The sequence below is a fragment of the Sorex fumeus genome, unplaced genomic scaffold (assembly GCF_029834395.1).
Source record: "Sorex fumeus unplaced genomic scaffold, SorFum_2.1 ptg000148l, whole genome shotgun sequence".
Taxonomy (NCBI): Eukaryota; Metazoa; Chordata; class Mammalia; order Eulipotyphla; family Soricidae; genus Sorex; species Sorex fumeus.
Window position 1 is genome coordinate 32,914 of NW_026606205.1, and position 17,622 is coordinate 50,535.

Genomic DNA, 17,622 nt, shown 5'->3' on the forward strand with positions numbered 1-17,622 from the left:
ACAGGAGGGCGCGCGGGCTGTCGCACGGGGCCAGGCGGGGCTCGGGAGCCCGGAGGAGCCACGCCTTCGGGGAGGGGTAGTCGGACGGGTCTGACTGAGGCCCAGCGCTGGGGAGAAGGTCACCCCGCAGCCGGGACACCCGCCTTCACTTGGGAGGAGCCTGTGGGCTGCCAAGGTTCAGGGTGCCCCCGCCCGGCTCCACCCCCCGGTGCACCCACAGAGCTGTGCCTCCTGCGGCCTGCAGGGCACCGCACCCTGCAGAAGATCCCGGCTTCCAGCCGCGGGGATCCCCAGCCCCGTGGAGGAGGCTGCGAGGATGGCCAGGCCCATCCCCGGCCCAAGGCGCGCGGGAAGTGAGGAAGACAGTGTGTGGGGGGTCAAGCCAGAGGCCAGCGAAGGAATGCAGCCGGGCCTGCTGGGATCCCAGCCTCTAACTCACCAGGAACAGAACTGGAAGCAGGGGCTGGAGCGGTAGCACAGCGCGAGGGTGTTTGCCTGGCAGCACGGCCGACCCGGGTTCGATTCCCAGCATCCCATAGGGTCCCCTGAGCACTGCCAGGAGTAATTCCTGAGTGCAGAGCCAGGAGGAACCACTGAACATCACCAGGTGTGACCCAAAAAGCCAAAAATAAATAAATAAATAAATAAAAAGAAATCAATAAAAAAGAAAAAAGGGGGCTGAAGCAATAGCACAGCGGGTAGGGCATTTGCCTTGCATGTGGCCGACCCAGGTTCGATTCTCAGCATCCCATAGGGTCCCCCGAGCACTGCCAGGAGGAATTCCTGAGTGCAGAGCTAGGAGGAACCCCTGTGCATGGCAGGATGTGACGCACAAGAAAAAAAAAAAAGAAGAAGAAAAAGAAGAACTGGGAGCACCAGGGGGCAGCTCCTCACTGTGAGCGTGGGACCCGGCTGCATGTCGCTGGCACACGCTTAAATGCCCCCAACCCTGTGTGCCAGCCAGGCTGATGGCCCACCTGGGCCGCTTGTGCATGCTGGCCATGCGGGGGCGGGAGGCCAGCAGGGCATACCCACAGTGGCCCGTGCCAGCATCCTGGCTCTGAAGGAGGCTTCTGCCCGCCGGGGCCCACTCGCGGATCCAGGTGGGCATGTCCCTGCCCAGCCCGCTCTGGCTTCCTGGCAGCAGGCACGAGTGACTCAGGCCAGGAGCCGCTCACGCCAAACTGGTTTTGGGGGAGAGACGAGCCAAACCTGTGTTTCTGGGGGGGCGGGGGGGAGAGGTTGCTATCTGGAACTGAGCCTGCACCCCCCACTCCAACTCTCAGGGGCTGCCAGGGCAGGAAGTTATCCCCCGCAATTCCCTCACTTTCCACCCCCCCCCCCCCCCCCCAGGATCCCAGCCGCCGCCGCCGTCATGGTCCCTTCACCCGAGGCCTCCCACCCAAGCGGGACACAGACGCTGAAAAGAGGCATGGAGGCTATTTGGGCAACGGGCCCCCTCGCTCCCCCATATTCAAGGTAAGGGACCCCCTTCCTCCCACCCGCACAGCCACAACCCGACCTGTGAAGTTCTCCATGGTTGGCACAATGTGCTCCAACCCCACCAGCCCTTGCCCCCAAGAAATAGCAGCTGGCTCCAGTTAGAGACCCCGCAGGCATCTGCCTCGGAGCCTGGATGCCTGAGAAAAATGTCTCTTAGGGTCAAGGATAAGGCTCAGTGGTAAAGTGCACGCCTTACGTACAGGAAACCAGGGTTTCGTCCCTGGCACCCCTAAAAATAAGAAAAAGAAAAGCCTTAAAGGGACTGGAGCAATAGCACAGCAGAAAAGGCATTTGCCTTGCACTCGGCCAACCCGGGTTCGATTCCCAGCATCCCATAGGATGCCCTGAGCACCGCCAGGAGTGATTCCTGAGTGCAGAGCCAGGAGTAACCCCTGTGCATGGCCGGGTGTGACTCAAAAAAAGCAAAAAAAAAAAAAAAAAAAAAGAAGGAAAAAAGAAAAGTATTAAAATACCAGGAATGGAGAGATAGTACAGCAGGTAAGGCACTCGCCTTGTAAGTGGCTGACCCTGGTTCACTGCCCAGGAGTACATGGGGTCCTCTGAGCTCCACTAGGAGTGATCTCTGAGCACAGAGCCAGGAGTAAGCCCTGAGCACTGCCAGGTGTGGCCCCAACATGTCACTGTCACTGTCCTCCCGTTGTTTATCGATTTGCTCAAGCGGGCCCAGTAACATTGTGAGACTTGTTACTGTGTTTGGCATATTCGAATACGTCATGGGTAGCTTGCCAAGCTTTGCCGTGAGGGCGAGATACTCTCAGTAGCTTGCCGGGCTCTCTGAGAGGGGTGGAGGAATCGAACTCGGGTTGGCCATATCGGCCAGCTGCGTGCAAGGCAAACGCCCTACCCACTGTGCTATCGCTCCAGCCCAGCCCCAATGTGAATAATAATAAATATAAGACAAAAGTACTAAGATCAGAATAATAGTACGAGGTTATGGCGCTTGCCTTGCATGCAGCTGACCCCAGTTCAATCCCTGGTGCCCTGAGCCCCTCCAGGAGTGGTCTCTGAGCACAGAGCCAGGGGTAAGCCCTGAGCACTATTGGGTGTGGCCCAAATACCCCTCTCTCCCAGAGAAAATAGAACAAAGTCAAATCAAATGTCCATTTCATGGGAGCATATTCAAAATGTTGCTGGCCCTCGGAGCCTCTAAGTTCCATTGCCCCCTGAAGGGAAGGGGGGCGTTCTCCCTCTGGGACACCCCAGAACTTCTGGTCAGGGCACTCAGGTTAAACCCCGTGGTCCAGGGTCCTTCCTTCCCAACCTTTCCGTGTTCCAGCAAGATGTAGTTCTCTGGGCTGGAGAGATAGCACAGTGGGGAGGGCGTTTGCCTTGCACACAGCCAACCCGGGTTCAATTCCCAGCATCCCATATGGTCCCCTGAGCACCACCAGGAGTAATTCCTGAGTGCAGAGCCAGGACTAACCCCTGAGCATCGCCTGGTGTTACCCAAAAAGAAAAAAAAAAAACGATGCAGTTCTTCTGTCATCCCAGCCTCAGACTTCCCCTTTCCCAGTGTCCCATTGTCACACACATACACACACACGCGTGCACGCACGCGCGCACACACACACACACACACACACACTCTGTACCCCACCTGCCAGGAGGCACCTACGATGCAGAACCTGGAGAGGCGACTGCACACATTCAGTATGTTCGGGATGCCGCGCCTGCCCCCCGAGGACCGGCGACACTGGGAGATCGGAGAGGGCGGCGACAGTGGCCTCAACATCGAGAAGTCCTGGAAGGAGATAGTGCCGGAACACAAGGTGCGTGCACACCTGTGTCTTCCCCGGGGTCTCACTCTGTTCCTGGGGGGCAGAGATGGGTGGGGAGTGGAGGGGTAGGGACCAGAGGCATCTGAAATCATCTTACTCCAGGATTCAATTCTGGCGTGGCAACTTACTGCTGAGACTTTGGTCCAGACAAAGTCGGGGCTAGAGAGATTGTTCCTGGCTAGAGCTTTGCATGTAGGTGGCCTGGGTTCAAGTCCCACCACCACATGGTCTCCTGAGCACAGAGCCGGCCGGGAGAAGGCCCCAGCACCACCATGAGTGCCCTCCCTCCCCACCCCGGCTAACAAAAAGATGGCAACGCTCCCTGCTTCAGCTGCTTCTCCGGAGAAATGGGGGGAAGGGCTGGGGAGATGACTCAAAGATCTGGCATGCACGCCTGGCATGCAGAGACCCCGGGTTTGATCCCTGGCATTTCATGGTTCCTGAGGTGATTCTAATAGTCTCCAAGCACTGCTTGAGAAACCGTCATCCCCCCGCCCCAAAAAAAGATTCTGGGGGCTGAAGCAATAATATAGCAGGTAGGACATTATCTTTGCATGCAGCTGATCTAGGTTTGTGTCCCGGCATCTTATATGGTCCCCCAAGCCCACCAGAAGTGATTGCTGAGTGCAGAATCAGGAGTAACCTGGCGCTGGAGTGATAGCACAGCGAGTAGGGCGTTTGCCTTGCACACGGCCGACCTGGGTTCGATTCCCAGCATCCCATATGGGCCCCTGAGCACCGCCAGGAGTCATTCCTGAGTGCAGAGCCAGGAGTAACCCCTGTGCATCGCCAGGGTGTGACCCAAAAAGCAAAAAAGAAAAGAAAAACTTCTGCACCACAGACGTGGCTCAGCAATAAAGTATTTGCCTTGCCTGTGAGGCCCTGGTCGTCATCAGGAAATAAAAAGAGGGCTGGAGCTATGTTATAGTGGGGAGGGCATTTATCTTGCACATGGTCAACCCAGGTGCGATCCCCAGCATACCATATGGCCCCCCAAGCCTGCTAGGAGTGTTCCTGAGTGCAAGAGCCAGGAGTATCCCCTGAGAATCATTGTGTGTGGCCCAAAAAACTATGAGGAGAAGAAGAAGAAGAAGAAAATTCAGAGGCTGGGGAGATAGTACAGGGGTAAGGCTCTTATGTTGCATATGGCCACTCTTTGTTCAATCGCCAGGATCCACAGTGCTCCCTGAGCCCCACCAGGAGTAATCCCTGAGCACAGAATCAGGAGTAAGCCTTGAGCATAGTCAGGTGTGACCCCCCCCAAAATTTTTTTTTTGCTTTTTGGGTCACATCCAGCGATGCACAGGGGTTACTCCTGGCTCTGCACTCAGGAATTACTCCTGGCGGTGCTCAGGGGACCATATGGGATGCCGGGAATCGAACCCGGGTCGGCCGCATGCAAGGCAAACGCCCTACCTGCTGTGCTATCTCTCCAGCCCCCCCCCAAAAAAAAATTTAAAACAAGAAAATTCAAGTTAACTGGGGGTGATACCCTGCCTCACTGGAGGGTCTCAGAAATAGATTCAGGGACCGGAGCAATAGACCAGCAGGTAAGCTGACCCAGGTTCAATCCCCAGCACCTCTAGTGATTCCTTGAGCCTGCCAGGAGTGATCCCTGAGGCACAGCACCAGAATTAAACCCTGAGCACTGCTGGGTGTGGCTGAAAAAAAAAAAAGTAGACTCAATAGCATTTCACAAAGGGTAACAGGGGCGGAGAGATCTTCCAGGGGTGAGGTCAGGGGTCCTCGCCTTGTGTCCATGGTAGCTGCTCTTCTCGTCTCTGCTCCCCCACTGAACCCGCCCTCTGCCCCTCCCCAGGACATGAGCCGGGACCTTTGCCACCAACAGGAGGCCCTGTGGGAGCTGCTGACCACCGAGCTCATCTATGTGCGGAAGCTCAAGATCATAACCGATGTGAGATTCTCCTTCCGCCCCAGGCCTGGGCTGTCTGCAGTGGCCGGAAGATGCACGGTTGGGGGGTGGGGGGGCGCAGGGGGAGGGATCAAGAGCACCCCCCCTCCAGCTTAGAACGCCGGCAGGGCACCTCTGGGGCAATGCTGGGTGGGAACTGCAATGAAGCACTGGGTGGGGCTCCTGAGAAGAGTTGGGGGTTCAGGCACTGAGCCCCTCTTCTCTCCCTGGGTCTAGCTCCTAGTCAACGGTCTGCTGAATCTCCAGCGAGTGGGCGTGCTGACAGACGTGAGTGCTCAGGGGAGGACCACAGGCCCCCACATCAGGCTCCTGTGCTATACCCAGCCCTGAAGGAGGGGTTGGGGGGGGGTCACACAACCACCCAGGCAGGGGGGAGGACATAGCTGGACTCCCCCTCCCCCCAGCCTAGGGTCTATTACCGCCCCACCCCCACCCTCCAATTCCTTGCCCCTGATGGCCACCTGCCAAGATTTGTCACTCCCTGCTGCTTCCTCCTCTAGGTGTCAGCTGAGACCCTTTTCGGAATCGTCCCCAGGTTGATTCGAGCCCATCGGAGCTTCTGGGATGAAGTGCTGGGTCCCATGCTTGAGGAGACTCGAGCCTTGGGCCGGCCCCTAGACCCCATGCGCCTGCAGGATGGGTTCCTGACGGTGAGGCGGGGTGAGGGGCTACGTGTGGAAGGGGTGGGAGCTGTCTGAAGCCCAGGAGGCTCAAATCCTCTCGTGACTTACAGGGCAGGAGGGGCTTGAGAGCATAAGCCTCAGAATATCCTGGGAATATCCTCGGATAGCAACTTCAGGATAGCCCTTCCCTTACCAGGTTCATTCCAGAACTAGGAGCTCTGGCCCACAGGCTCATTGGTCCACTCTCTGGGCACAGTTGGGACATGAAAAGGCAGTTCTCTCAGAGAAAGCCCACAGGTAGCTCCTGATCACGGTCACAGACCTCCCGTTATTCATCGATTTGCTCGAGCGGGCCCAATAACATCTCCATCGTGAGACTTGTTGTAACTGTGTTTGGCATATCGAATACGTCACGGGGAGCTTGCCAAGCCTTGCCGTGCAGGCAGGATACTCTCAGTAGCTTGCCGGGCTCTCCGAGAGGGGCGGAGGAATTGAACTCGGGTCGACCACGTTGGTTGTGTGCAAGGCAAACGCCCTACCCGCTGTGCTATTGCTCCAGCCCCAGCCCCTGATCAATGATAAAAACCATTTCAATTTTAGGGGCTGGAGTGAGAGCACAGCAGGTAGGGCATTTGTCTTGCACGCGGCCGACATGGGTTCGATTCCCAGCATCCCCTATGGTTCCCCAAGCACCGCCAGGAGTAATTCTTGAGTGCATGAGCCAGGAGGAACCCATGTGCATCGCCGGGTGTGACCCAAAAAAGGAAAAAACAATCAATTTTTGGACCAGAGAGGAAAATACAGCGGGTAAAGTGCTTGCTTTGTATATGGCCAACCTCAGCTCAATCACCAACACCCCACATGGTCCCTGCAGGACACCAAGAACAGTGACCCCTGAGCACTGAACGAGGAGTAAGCCCGAGCACCCACCCAGTGTGGGCCCAAACACCCCCAACCCCAAATATCTCTTGAGCAAGAGAGCTTACTCCTTGAACTAGAATGTTTGCTGAACACAGGGTTCAATCCCTGCCACCACATGGTCGCCCAGCACTACTGGGGGTGGCCCCCCCAACAAACAGTTCTTGGACAGCAATCCACTGACAAAGAGCTGTAGCACTGTAGCCCTGTCCTCCCGTTGTTCATCGATTTGCTCGAGCGGGCACCAGTAGCGTCTCCATTGTGAGGCTTGTTGTTACTGTGTTTGGCATATTGATTTTTTGTTTTTGTTTTTGTTTTTTGCTTTTTGGGTCACACCCGGCAATGCACAGGGGTTCCTCCTGGCTCTGCGCTCAGGAATTACCCGTGGCGGTGCTCAGGGGACCATATGGGATGCTAGGAATAGAACCCGGGTTGGCTACGTGCAAGGCAAACGCCCTACCCGCTGTGCTATTGCTCCAGCCCCTGTGTTTGGCATATTGAATATGCCACAGGGAGCTTGCCAGGCTCTGCCGTGTGGGCAGGGTACTCTTGATAGCTTGCCAGGCTCTCCAAGAAGGATGGAGGAATTGAACCCGGGTGGGGCCGTGTGGGGCCGTGTGCAAGGCAAACACCCTACCCGCTGTGTTATCCCGACAAAGAGCTAGGAGCACCTAAGCAAAGTGGCCCCCTAGGGGGCTGGGGGGAGGGGGGTGTAAGGGGTGAAGAGGAATGATGAGTGAAAGAATTTTGTAGCGAACTGAGACTGTCTCCTGGAACCTTAGATGGCTCCCTTCCTTGGGAGCAAGGCTTCGGGGCCAGGGTGGGGTCCCCGCCACCCGGTAGAGTGAAACGGGATCCCTGGTGTCCTGAAAAACGTTCCGATTGCATTATTCATGGTGGGAGAGTCTCCAGGCTAGGCTAGGCGTGGGGTACCGCATGAGTTAGGGAGTCAGACGGAAGAGGCTCTCGTCCTTCTTCCCCTTGGGATCCAGAGAGGGGGCTGGGGGCGGGGGGGAGGGTTGCCAGCACGGGGGAGGGGAGCCTGACAGCCCCAGGGGAGATGGTCTTGGCGGGAGCTGGCCTGAGAATCCATGGAGGGGCTCTCCCCCTCCCCCGTCTTCTGCAGCCAGACCCCGATGATCTCCTGACCTTCTCCCCTCCCCCCCACCCCCCACTCCAGTTCAGCGAGCGCTTTCAACCCTACGTGCTTTACTGCCTGCAAGTGAAGCAGACCATGGCTTACGCCCGGGAGCAGCAAGACAGCAACCCGTGCTTCCATACCTTCGTGCAGGTGGGAGGGCCGCCTGGGGAAGGGGCGCGCGAGGTGGGTCCTCCCCAGGCTGGTTCGTGCCTGCACCGGGGGCAGGAGAGAGCCGGCAGGCACCTGAGCCCATGCCCACTTTTGCCCACAGTGGTGTGAGAAGCACAAGCTGTCAGGGAGGCAGATGCTGGGCGATCTCCTCATCAAGCCCCACCAACGCATCACCAAGTACCCTCTGCTGCTCCAGGCGGTGCTCAAGAAGACCCCTGACCCCCACACCCGCGAGACCCTGACCACCATGGTAGGTTGCCTATAGGGGAGGGGAGGGGAGGGGAGGGGAGGAGAGGAGAGGACTCTTGAGGGCCCTGTCCTGCTGTGCGTGGGAAGGGGCCGGAAGGAGGTCCCGGGAGGGAGCTGACCGCTCTGTCCTGGGTTCCCCCTCCAGATCTCATCTGTGGAGTCCTTCCTGCACCACATCAACCAGCAGATCCGCCAGGGCGAAGAGCAGGAGAGCTTGGCAGCGGCCGCCCTACGCATCGGGCCCTACGAGGTGCTGGAACCTTCTAGCGAGGAGGTGGAGAAGGTGAGAGGCACAGGGTCAGGGAGTTCAGATAAAGCAACGTTCCCAGGCCACTATAGGGGAGCCTGAAAGGGAAGGGAGGCGGGGGCGAGAGGAAGGGGGCGTGCCCTATTGATGAGGATGCAGCCTACCACCACAGAGGGTGTGGCCTAAGACAGGGGCGTGGCCTACCATAGGGGGTGTGACCTATCACGGAGGTGTGGCCTACAACAGGGGGGTATGGCCTACTGCAGAGGGCGTGGCCTAAGACAGAGGTGTGGCCTACCATAGGGGTGTGACCTAAGACAGGGCGTGGCCTATTCCAGGGGGTGTGGCCTATTCCAGCCGGTGTGGCCTAAGACAGGGGTGTGGCCTAACAGGGTGTGACCTAAGACGGGGTGTGGCCTGACACACGGGGGTGTGGCCTATCATCGAAATGCAGTCTTATTGGTGAGGTAGCTAACCAGGGGTGTGGCCTACCAGCAGGGGTGTGGCCAACTGGGGGGCGTGGTCTATCAGCAGAGGCGTAACCTAAACACAGGTGTAGCCTATTGGTGAGGGGATGCTCTACTACAGGGGGTGTGGCCTATAAATGAGGGTGTGGTCTACAGCAGCGGGTGGGGCCTATATGTCTTTCCTGGAGGGGTGGAGTTTCGTGGCAAGAGGGATAGCCCAATAAACTGGAGCACAGGCTTTGTGTGCTCCTGCATACTGCAGTATCACTGTTGGTGGCAGCCCCGACCAAGCATCAAGAAAAGGATGCTTATTACTCCCCAAACAGCAATAAGTAATGTAATAAATGAGCACGGAAAAATCTTGTCAATGTAAAAAAAAAGAAAAGGATGCTTTACTGCATGGGATGCTTCCTCGCGTTCCAAGAGGGGCAAGAGTGGTAAGAATGTGCTGGTGGCCGAAGGAAGAATGTTCTTGGTTGGGAGGCGGAGAGAATCCTTCCAGCCCCCCCACCCCCATCCTCTCTCCCGTCTATGTCCCTCAGAACCTGCGTCCCTACTCCAAGCTGGACCTGCAGATTCCCATGATGGGCGTGGCTCCAGAGAACACCAGGCAGCTGCTGCTGGAGGGGCCTGTGCGGTTGAAGGAGGGCCGGGAAGGGAAGGTGAGGCCGATGGGGACGGAGAAGACAGTGGATGAAAGGTGACGGGAGGCAGGATAAGAGTCAGAAACGTGGGCCAGGGATGTGGCTCAGTGGCAGAGCACTTGCCTTGCATGCATGAGAACTGAGTTCGATCCCTGGCACCCCAGGGGAAAAAAAAAAACAAGAAAAGCAAGAAGTGAGGGAAAAGGGCATGTGGGTATGAGTATGTTTGTGAATCTGGGTATGAGTCTGTGTATGTATTTGTGTAAGCCCCACTGCATCTGTTTGTAAGTCTATCTGTGTTAGGCTGTGTGTGAAGTCTGTCCGTGCAAGTCTGGATTAAGAGTCTGTGTGTCTTTGTGTCTGTGTCTGAGTTTTTGTCTGTCTCCTGTGGCATGTGAATCTGTGTGTGTAAGTCTGTGTACATCTGCATGCTTCTCTGTGTGTGAGTCCCTGTATTTTGGTTTTTGGGGACACATTCAGAGGTGCTCAAGAGTCCCTCCTGGCTCTGTGATCAGGAATCACTCCTGGTGGCCTCAGGGGACCATATGGGATACCAACAAGTGCCTAATCTGCTGTACTCTCTCTCTGGCCCCTGAGAATCTATGTGTGAGAGTGTATATGTGTGTGTGTGTTTTGTGTGTGCCCATGTGCAAGGCTCTGTGTGAGTTTATGTTTATGGAAGTCTGTATAAGAGTCTATGTGTGAGAGAGTGTGTGAGTCTGTGTGTCTGTCTCTGTGTGAGTCTCTATGTGTGTATAGTCAGTATGAGTCTACTGTGAGAGTCTGTGTGTCTCTGTGAAAGTCTGTGTGTGTCTGTGTGAGTCTCTGTGAGAGTCTGTGTGTCTCTGTGAGAATCTATGTGTGTGTCTGTGTGTGAGTCTCTGAGAGTCTGTGTGTATGAGTCTCTGAGAGATTGTGTGTGTGTGAGTCTGTGAGAGTCCATGTGTGTGTCTGTGTGTGTGTCTCTATGTGAGAGTCTAATGTCTCTGTGAAAGTCTGTGTGAGTCTGTGTGTATGAGTCTCTGTGAGAGTCTACGTGTATGTTAGTCTCTGAGAGTCTGTGTATGTATCTATGTGAGAGTCTGTGTGTGAGTCTATGTGTCTGTGTGTCTGTGTATGAGTCAGTGTGCAAGTCAGTGTGAGTGTGAATCTTCATCTGAGAATCTGTGTGTCTGTCTCTGTGTGAGTCTATATGTGTGTTTAAGTCAGTATGAGTCTATTGTGAGAGTGTGTGTGTGTCTGTGTGTATGTTTCTGGGAGTCTGTGTGTCTGTGTGTCGGAGTCTCTGTGAGAGTCTGCCTGTGTGAGTCTCTGTGAGAGTCTGTGTGTGTGAATAGCTATGTGAGAGTCTGTCTGTGTGTGAGTCTGTGTGTGTGTCTGTGTGTGAGTCTCTGTGAGAGTCTATCTGTGTGTCTGTGTCTGAGTCTGTGTGTGTCTGTGTGTGTGTGTGTCTCTGTGAGAGTCTGTCTGTGTGAGTCTGTGTGAGTGTGAATCTCCGTGTGAGAATCTGTGTGTGAGTCTGTGTGAGAGTCTAGGGGTGAGAGTCAGTGCACCCCACAGGTGCCACACGCCCCACCCCCAACCCCAGAGCTCTGTCTCTCCCTCCCCCGCTCCCCTGACCCTCTTCCTCCTCTGCCTGTCCCAGCTGGACGCCTACTTGTTCCTCTTCTCGGATGCGCTCCTGGTGACCAAGCCCCAGCGCAAGGCCGACAAAGCCAAGGTCATCCGCCCGCCCTACATGCTGGAGAAGCTGGTGTGCCGAACCCTCCGAGACCCGAGTAGGTCCCTCCTGCCCTGTGCCCTCTCCCCTCCTCCCAACCAGGGCCCAGGGCTGGGACTGGGGCTGGGGGGGATGCAGGAAGCCCAGCCCCTGCAGCCCCTGCAGCTGACCTTCTTCTGCACCCAGACAGCTTTCTGGTCATCTACCTGACTGACTTCCAGTGCGTGTCCACCGCGTTCACTGTGCACTGCGCCAGCGCTGCCGACTGCTTGCAGTGGCTGCAGAAGATGCAGCAGGCCCAGGTATGCAACAGCTGATGACAGGAGAGGGGAGGCTGGTGCAGAGTGGACCTTTAGCCCCTTGGGTATTCTTTTTTTTTTCTTTTTGGGTCACAGCCAGAGATGCTCAGTTACTCCTGGCTCATGCATTCAGGAATTACTCCTGACGGTGCTCAGGGGACCCTATAGGATGCTGGGAATCGAACCCGGGTCGGCCACATGCAAGGCAAATGCCCTCCTTGCTGTGCTATCGTTCCAGCCCCCCCCCCCCACACACACACCCTGGGGTATTCTTGCCAAAGATCTTGGGGCCAGAGAGACAGTACAGTGGGCAGGGTGCTTGCTTTGTATGTGGCTGAACTGGATTTGAAGCCCAGCCACCCCTTAGGGTCCCCTGAGCACTGCCAGGAGTGATCTCCGCCCTCCCGTGCAGAGCCAGGAGGAAGCCCTAGGCAGAGCCAAAACAAACAAACAGATGAAGGAGAGACACTTTGTTTCTGGAAAAGCCTGGAAGGGACTTGCAGTCAGCTCCTGTGCCCGGCACAGGGGAAGTCCAAGACCACACCCCCCGAACGGTTGCGACTCCCCCCAAACAATGACCTGCTAAACTTCCTCCTTCCTTCCAGTGCTGTCAACGGGCCTTTGCTGCTGCAGGTCCTGTGAACAGGCGGCCACTCGAAACGTGTGTGGGATGGTGCTGGGGCTGAGAAGGGCCATTCTCCCTGTGGGCTGGCTGGTCAGGGAGGCAGCGTCCAGGAGGGCATAAACCAGGAAGGTCTGGGGCAGGAGTTCCTGTGTGAACCCCACTAGGGGGTGCATCAGGGTTATTCTGGGGATCAGGGGGCAAGGGCGGGAGGCGGGATCTGCAGTGGTATATTGGGTGGTATGTTAGGCATATGATTACATTGATATATAATCACTATCACTGTCACCCCGTTGTTCATCGATTTGCTCGAGCGGGAGCCAGTAATGTCTTCGTTCGTCCCTGTCACGTGCTAGTGTAGCCCAATGCCAGATATATTGGGGGCTCTTTCAGAGTCAGGGGAATGAGGACCATCAATCATTATTACTGTTTTTGGCATATCGAGTACGCCACGGGTAGCTTGCCAGGCTCTGCCATGCAGGCGGGATACTCTCTGTAACTTGCTGGGCTCTCCAAGAGGGATGGAGGCTTTTCGGGCAGCCTCTAATCACCTTTACAGGTGTTCCCAGTCAGGCATATATGCGGGCAGGATATTCTCAGTAGCCTGCTGAGTTCTCTGAGAGTGAGAACTAGAGAATAAGAGGTCCGGGAGCTTGGTTTTATAGTCTCTGGATTCACAGCCGAGACCAGCCACTGGGACGGGCCCTGGTCTCCCCTCGGTCCTCGAGTCCACTCACTGCTCTGTGCTCTTTTCGGGGAGCTGGAGCCTGAACTTGGAAAATACCCTGACTTAGGGTCCGGGAAGAGGAAAAGGAACCAGTGATGGGAACAGAAACTGCTGGCAGAAACAGCAGCCAAGGAGGAGGGAGGGAAGCTGAGAGGCGGGCTGCTGAGTGATCTCTGTTCCGGACGCGGGCTACCTCGCCCCCAGCTGGGGACTCTCAGGGGTACAGGACAGGGAAAGGGGTGTTTGTAAACTGCCTGGGCTGCAGGCCCGGCACCGAATGGGTACTTCCTACATGCTTGTTACTGGCACAATTAGGAGAAAAAGATGGTCGTGAGCCGAGAGATGGTACAGGGGCAAGGCATTTATCTTGCAAGCAGCCAAGCCCGGTTTAATCTCAGGCACCCCTCAAGGTTCCCCTGAGGACCACCAGGAGTGATCCCTGAGTACAGAGCCAGGAGTCAACCTTGAACACAGCCGGGGACAGCCCCAAAGCAAAATACATACACAAAAAATACCAATGACCTTTTCTGTCGGTTCCATCTGTCCCAGATGACACCCAGGTGTGAGCCGGGCCTCTATCTGTGCTTGGAGATGCCAGTACTGGGTGCTCCTGGCCGGGGACACTTTCTTTCCAGTTCTTTTTTTTTTTTTTTTGAGGTCACACCCAGTGATGTACAGGGGTTACTCCTGGTGCATGCACTCAGAAATGACTCCTGGCAGTACTCGGGGGACCATATGGGATGCTGGGAATCGAACCCGGGTCGGCTGCATGCAAGGCAAATGCCCTCTCTGTTGTGCTATCGCTCCAGCCCCCTTTCCAGTTCTTTACTTCCACAGACCTCCCCTCTTCTGGCCATCCCAAGTGCAGAGTTGGCCTGGGGTTCCCTAGGTGGAAGGGCACCATGTCTCAGCAGTTATTCCTGCAAGCAGTGACAGCCTGGAGACAGGAGCAAGAGAGGAGGTGACAATCCCTGGCAGGGAGTTTCCTCACTCTGGCCAAGTCTCGCGAGATCCCTTAGCCTCCTCCGGCCCCAGACGGCAAAGTATCTCGTATGTCTTGCATGTGTTCATCTTGCAAGGGTTTGATCCCTAGCACAGCAAAATGGGGCTGGGGGGAACAGGTGATACCAGTCAGCCAGGACTGTGAAAATCATTCAAGTTGGGCTGGAGCGATAGCACAGCGGGTAGGGCATTTGCCTTGCACGCGGCCGACCTGGGTTCGATTCCCAGCATCCCATATGGTCCCCTGAGCGCCTCCAGGAGTAACTTCTGAGAGCAGATCCAGGAGTAACCCCTGTGCATCGCCGGGTGTGACCCAAAAAAGCAAAAAAAAAAAAAAAAAAAAAGAAAAAGAAAATCATCCAAGTTAAGGTACATGAAGCACGTAGCTCGGTGCTTGGTATACAGCAAGCGCACCATAAGCAACAGCCCTTCATGAACGTTTCCCCCCATCCAGACCTCCTTGCAAAAGCTGAAGACAGACGAGTACGTCCGGCAGAAGCGGGGGCTCCTGGCCCTTTACCGGGACCATGAGCAGGAGTCGCCGGGCACCAGGCCCTCCACGCCCTCCCTGGACAGCTCCCAGAACAGTGTGGACAGCAGGTAAGGCCAGGCCTGGACCCCGGGGCCTCCCAGAACAGGAGGGAAGAGACGGGCAGGGAGGTTGACTAGGGAATCGTTGGCCCCAGCCTCGTCCCTGCCTGGGAGGTGTGGGGGTGGAGGGGGCATGAAACCCACCTCGAGTTGGCACCGGGCACAAGGTGCAGACATGGGACGCACGGGCATTTACTACGGAGTGGGTGCCCCGGCCCTAAGGGAGAGCAGAGGGTGAGCTGGGTGTGTCAGAGGGCAGAGCCTCAGGGCCCAGCTACCCAAATGCCCCCGCTCCTTCCGGGATGAGGGGCATCAGAATCCCGCAGCGGGGGCTGGAGCGACAGCACAGCGGGAAGGGTGTTTGCCCTGCATACCTGGTTCAATTTCCAGCATCCCACAGGGTCCCCCGAGCACCGCCAGGAGGAATTCCTAAGCGCAGAGCCTGGAGGAACCCCTAAGTATTGCCGGTGTGACCCAAAAAGCAAAAAAAAAAAAGAAAGAAAGTGCCAGCCCAACTGGGCTAGAGCGATAGCACAGCTGGAAGGGCGTTTGCCTTGCATGCGGCTGACCCTGGTTCGATTCCCAGCATCCCATAGGGTCCCCCGAGCACCGCCAGGAGTAATTCCTGAGTGCAGAGCCAGGAGGAACCCCTGAGCACTGCCAGGTGTGACCCAAAAAGCAAAAAACAAAAAAAAGGAACCCCACAGAGGATGGGCAGCAGCCCGGGAAGGTGGGAAAGGTTCATCCCTAGGGGAGGTGCTGGGAGCTCCCGGCACTCCCCAAGTGCCTCCTCCATCCCAGGAGAGGAAGTCCAGGGGGCAGGGCACTGGCTTTGCCATGGATCCTAGTTCAATCCCTGGCACCGCTTGTGGTCCCAGCAGGGGTCACTCTCAGCTGGGCTGTGGAGCTGTGTACCAACTGGGGTAGACCCATACAGTCCCCTGAGCCCTCCAGGAGTGATCCCTGAGCACAGAGCCAGGAGTCAGCCCTGAGTGCTGCTGGGTGTGCTCCCCCACCCCATAGCACTGTAGCACCGACCTCCTGTTGTTCATCGATGTGCTCAAGCGGGCACCAGTAACGTCTCCATTGTGAGACTTGCTGTTACTGGTTTTGGCCTATCAAATACACCACGGGGAGCTTGCCAGGCTCTGCCGTGTGGGTGGGATACTCTCGGTAGCTTGCCGGGCTCTCCGAGAGGGACAGAGGAACCAAACCCGGGTCAGCCACATGCAAGGCAAATGCCCTATCCGCTGTGCTATGGCTCCGTCCCCCCACCCCCACCCCCAGAAACAACAAATGCAGGGAAGGTTTGAAGGCAGGGACCATAGACAGCATCATAGATGGCAGCTTCTAGAGTGTCCCGGTGACCTCCCCACCCCAGCATCGGCCTCTGACCTCCCCTTGGCACCTGCAGGTCCCCCGAGTTCTTGACCATCATCCCCAACCTGGTGGTGACGGAAAACACAGATGAAGATGGTCCCTTGGGTCACGACGACACCTCGGACTCCGGCTATGGCACTCTCGTCCCAGATTCCCCCCAAATACTCCGCCAGCCCCTGAGCCGCCGGCGCCCCCTAGCCATGCGGCGGGACCCTCGCCTCAGTTTCTCCACCATGGACCTCCGAGACGTCCCCCTGCGCCCGCTGCCCCCGGACTCCCAAGCGCCCCAACGCCGAAGTGCCCCGGACCTGCCAGAGGATAATCTCCTCCCCCGAGGAGGCAGCCTTCCCCGGGGGCTCATCCCCTCCTGGGCCGAGGACAAGGACCACCGGGGGACCCCGGGCCGAGGGGACGTGGTGATGCAGACATTGCATCGAGCCCTGGTCCGTGGCCAGCTTCCCGCGTCACCCAGCCACACAGACTCCGCCGGGGACAGCCCCTGGGAGCTGTCGGGGGAGGAGGAAGAGGAGGAGGAGGAGGAGGAGGAGGAGGAGGAGGAGGAGGAGGAGGAGGAGGAGGAAGAGGGGGCGCTCCTGCCTACCCACCCCCGGCCCCTGCAGAGAGAGGACATTCTCCGGGAGATCCGAGAGGAACTGGCCCGGCAGAGGATCGATGGCCTCCCGGAGCCCAGGGGCGGCCAACCCCGCAAACTGACACGGGCTCAGCTGCACAGGATGCGGGGGCCCCAGGTCATACAGCTGGACACGCCGCTGTCCACCTCGTAAGTGCTGCAGGGGAGTGGGGAGGGGAACGGGACGGGGCTCCAGCTGACTTTGCTTTGTAGCTTGGCAGGGAGGGGGGGAGGGCGGGGGAGGGGGCACACCTGGTGTCATCCCAGGGGCCATGCAATGCCAGGGATGGAACCCAGACCTCAGCCCTTTTGGGGGGCCAGGGGCCCCACACCCACCCACTTGTGCTCAGGGATCTCTCCTGGAGGAGCTTCGAACCCGGGTCAGCCACCTTCGAGGCCAGTGCCCTCCCCGCTGGACCATCAGCCCTTTGACCTATCTCAAGGACGTGGTTTTCCCTAAATAACCCACCTCCTCTCTTTTCAGGGAGGTGTGAGGGGATGAGAGCCCCACCCCAGGAGTGCTGGTCACTACCCACCCCCTCTGGACTCTACCTCAAGGACCACATGTCCCTCAGAAGCCTGCTCCGGGCACCTTGCTCAAAGGAATCGGGGGACCCAGGATTCTTCATTCTCCTACCCAGGACGCCCAAAGCCCGCCCACCGCCGGGCACAAAAGTGATGGCTCCGACCCCTGGGATGGTGAAGGAGCCAAGAGCATCTGTGTTGCAAACTCGTGAGGTCGAGAATTTGGTCCCCGGTGCGACCTCCCCGGCACTCAGCTTGGTCCCAGCACGGGAGACCTGTCAGCTCCCAGGAAGCCCACGGGCAAACACCAAGAGGACGAGAAGTGTGCAAGCCCCAGTGAGCACCGCGGCTGAGGGGACAAACGCCACGACCAAGTCGTACCTGCCACCCCACATCGCGGAAACATCAGAATAAAGGGGGGGGGGGGGGA

The 17,622-nt window shown here is 57.4% G+C and overlaps 1 protein-coding gene across 1 annotated transcript; it reads left to right on the plus strand.

Annotated features, from left to right (window-relative positions):
* Positions 1–1,428: 1,428 nt before the first annotated feature.
* PLEKHG6 (pleckstrin homology and RhoGEF domain containing G6) lies at positions 1,429–17,323 on the plus strand. The gene is made up of 14 exons (XM_056106864.1): positions 1,429–1,479; positions 3,129–3,293; positions 5,122–5,217; positions 5,452–5,502; positions 5,736–5,885; positions 7,957–8,067; positions 8,189–8,338; positions 8,483–8,620; positions 9,594–9,713; positions 11,341–11,473; positions 11,602–11,717; positions 14,520–14,665; positions 16,071–16,817; positions 17,152–17,323. The coding sequence occupies exons 2-14, from the start codon at positions 3,141–3,143 to the stop codon at positions 17,159–17,161; spliced, it is 2,121 nt and encodes a 706-aa protein (XP_055962839.1). The 5' UTR covers positions 1,429–1,479; positions 3,129–3,140; the 3' UTR covers positions 17,162–17,323.
* The last annotated feature ends 299 nt before the right edge of the window (positions 17,324–17,622 follow it).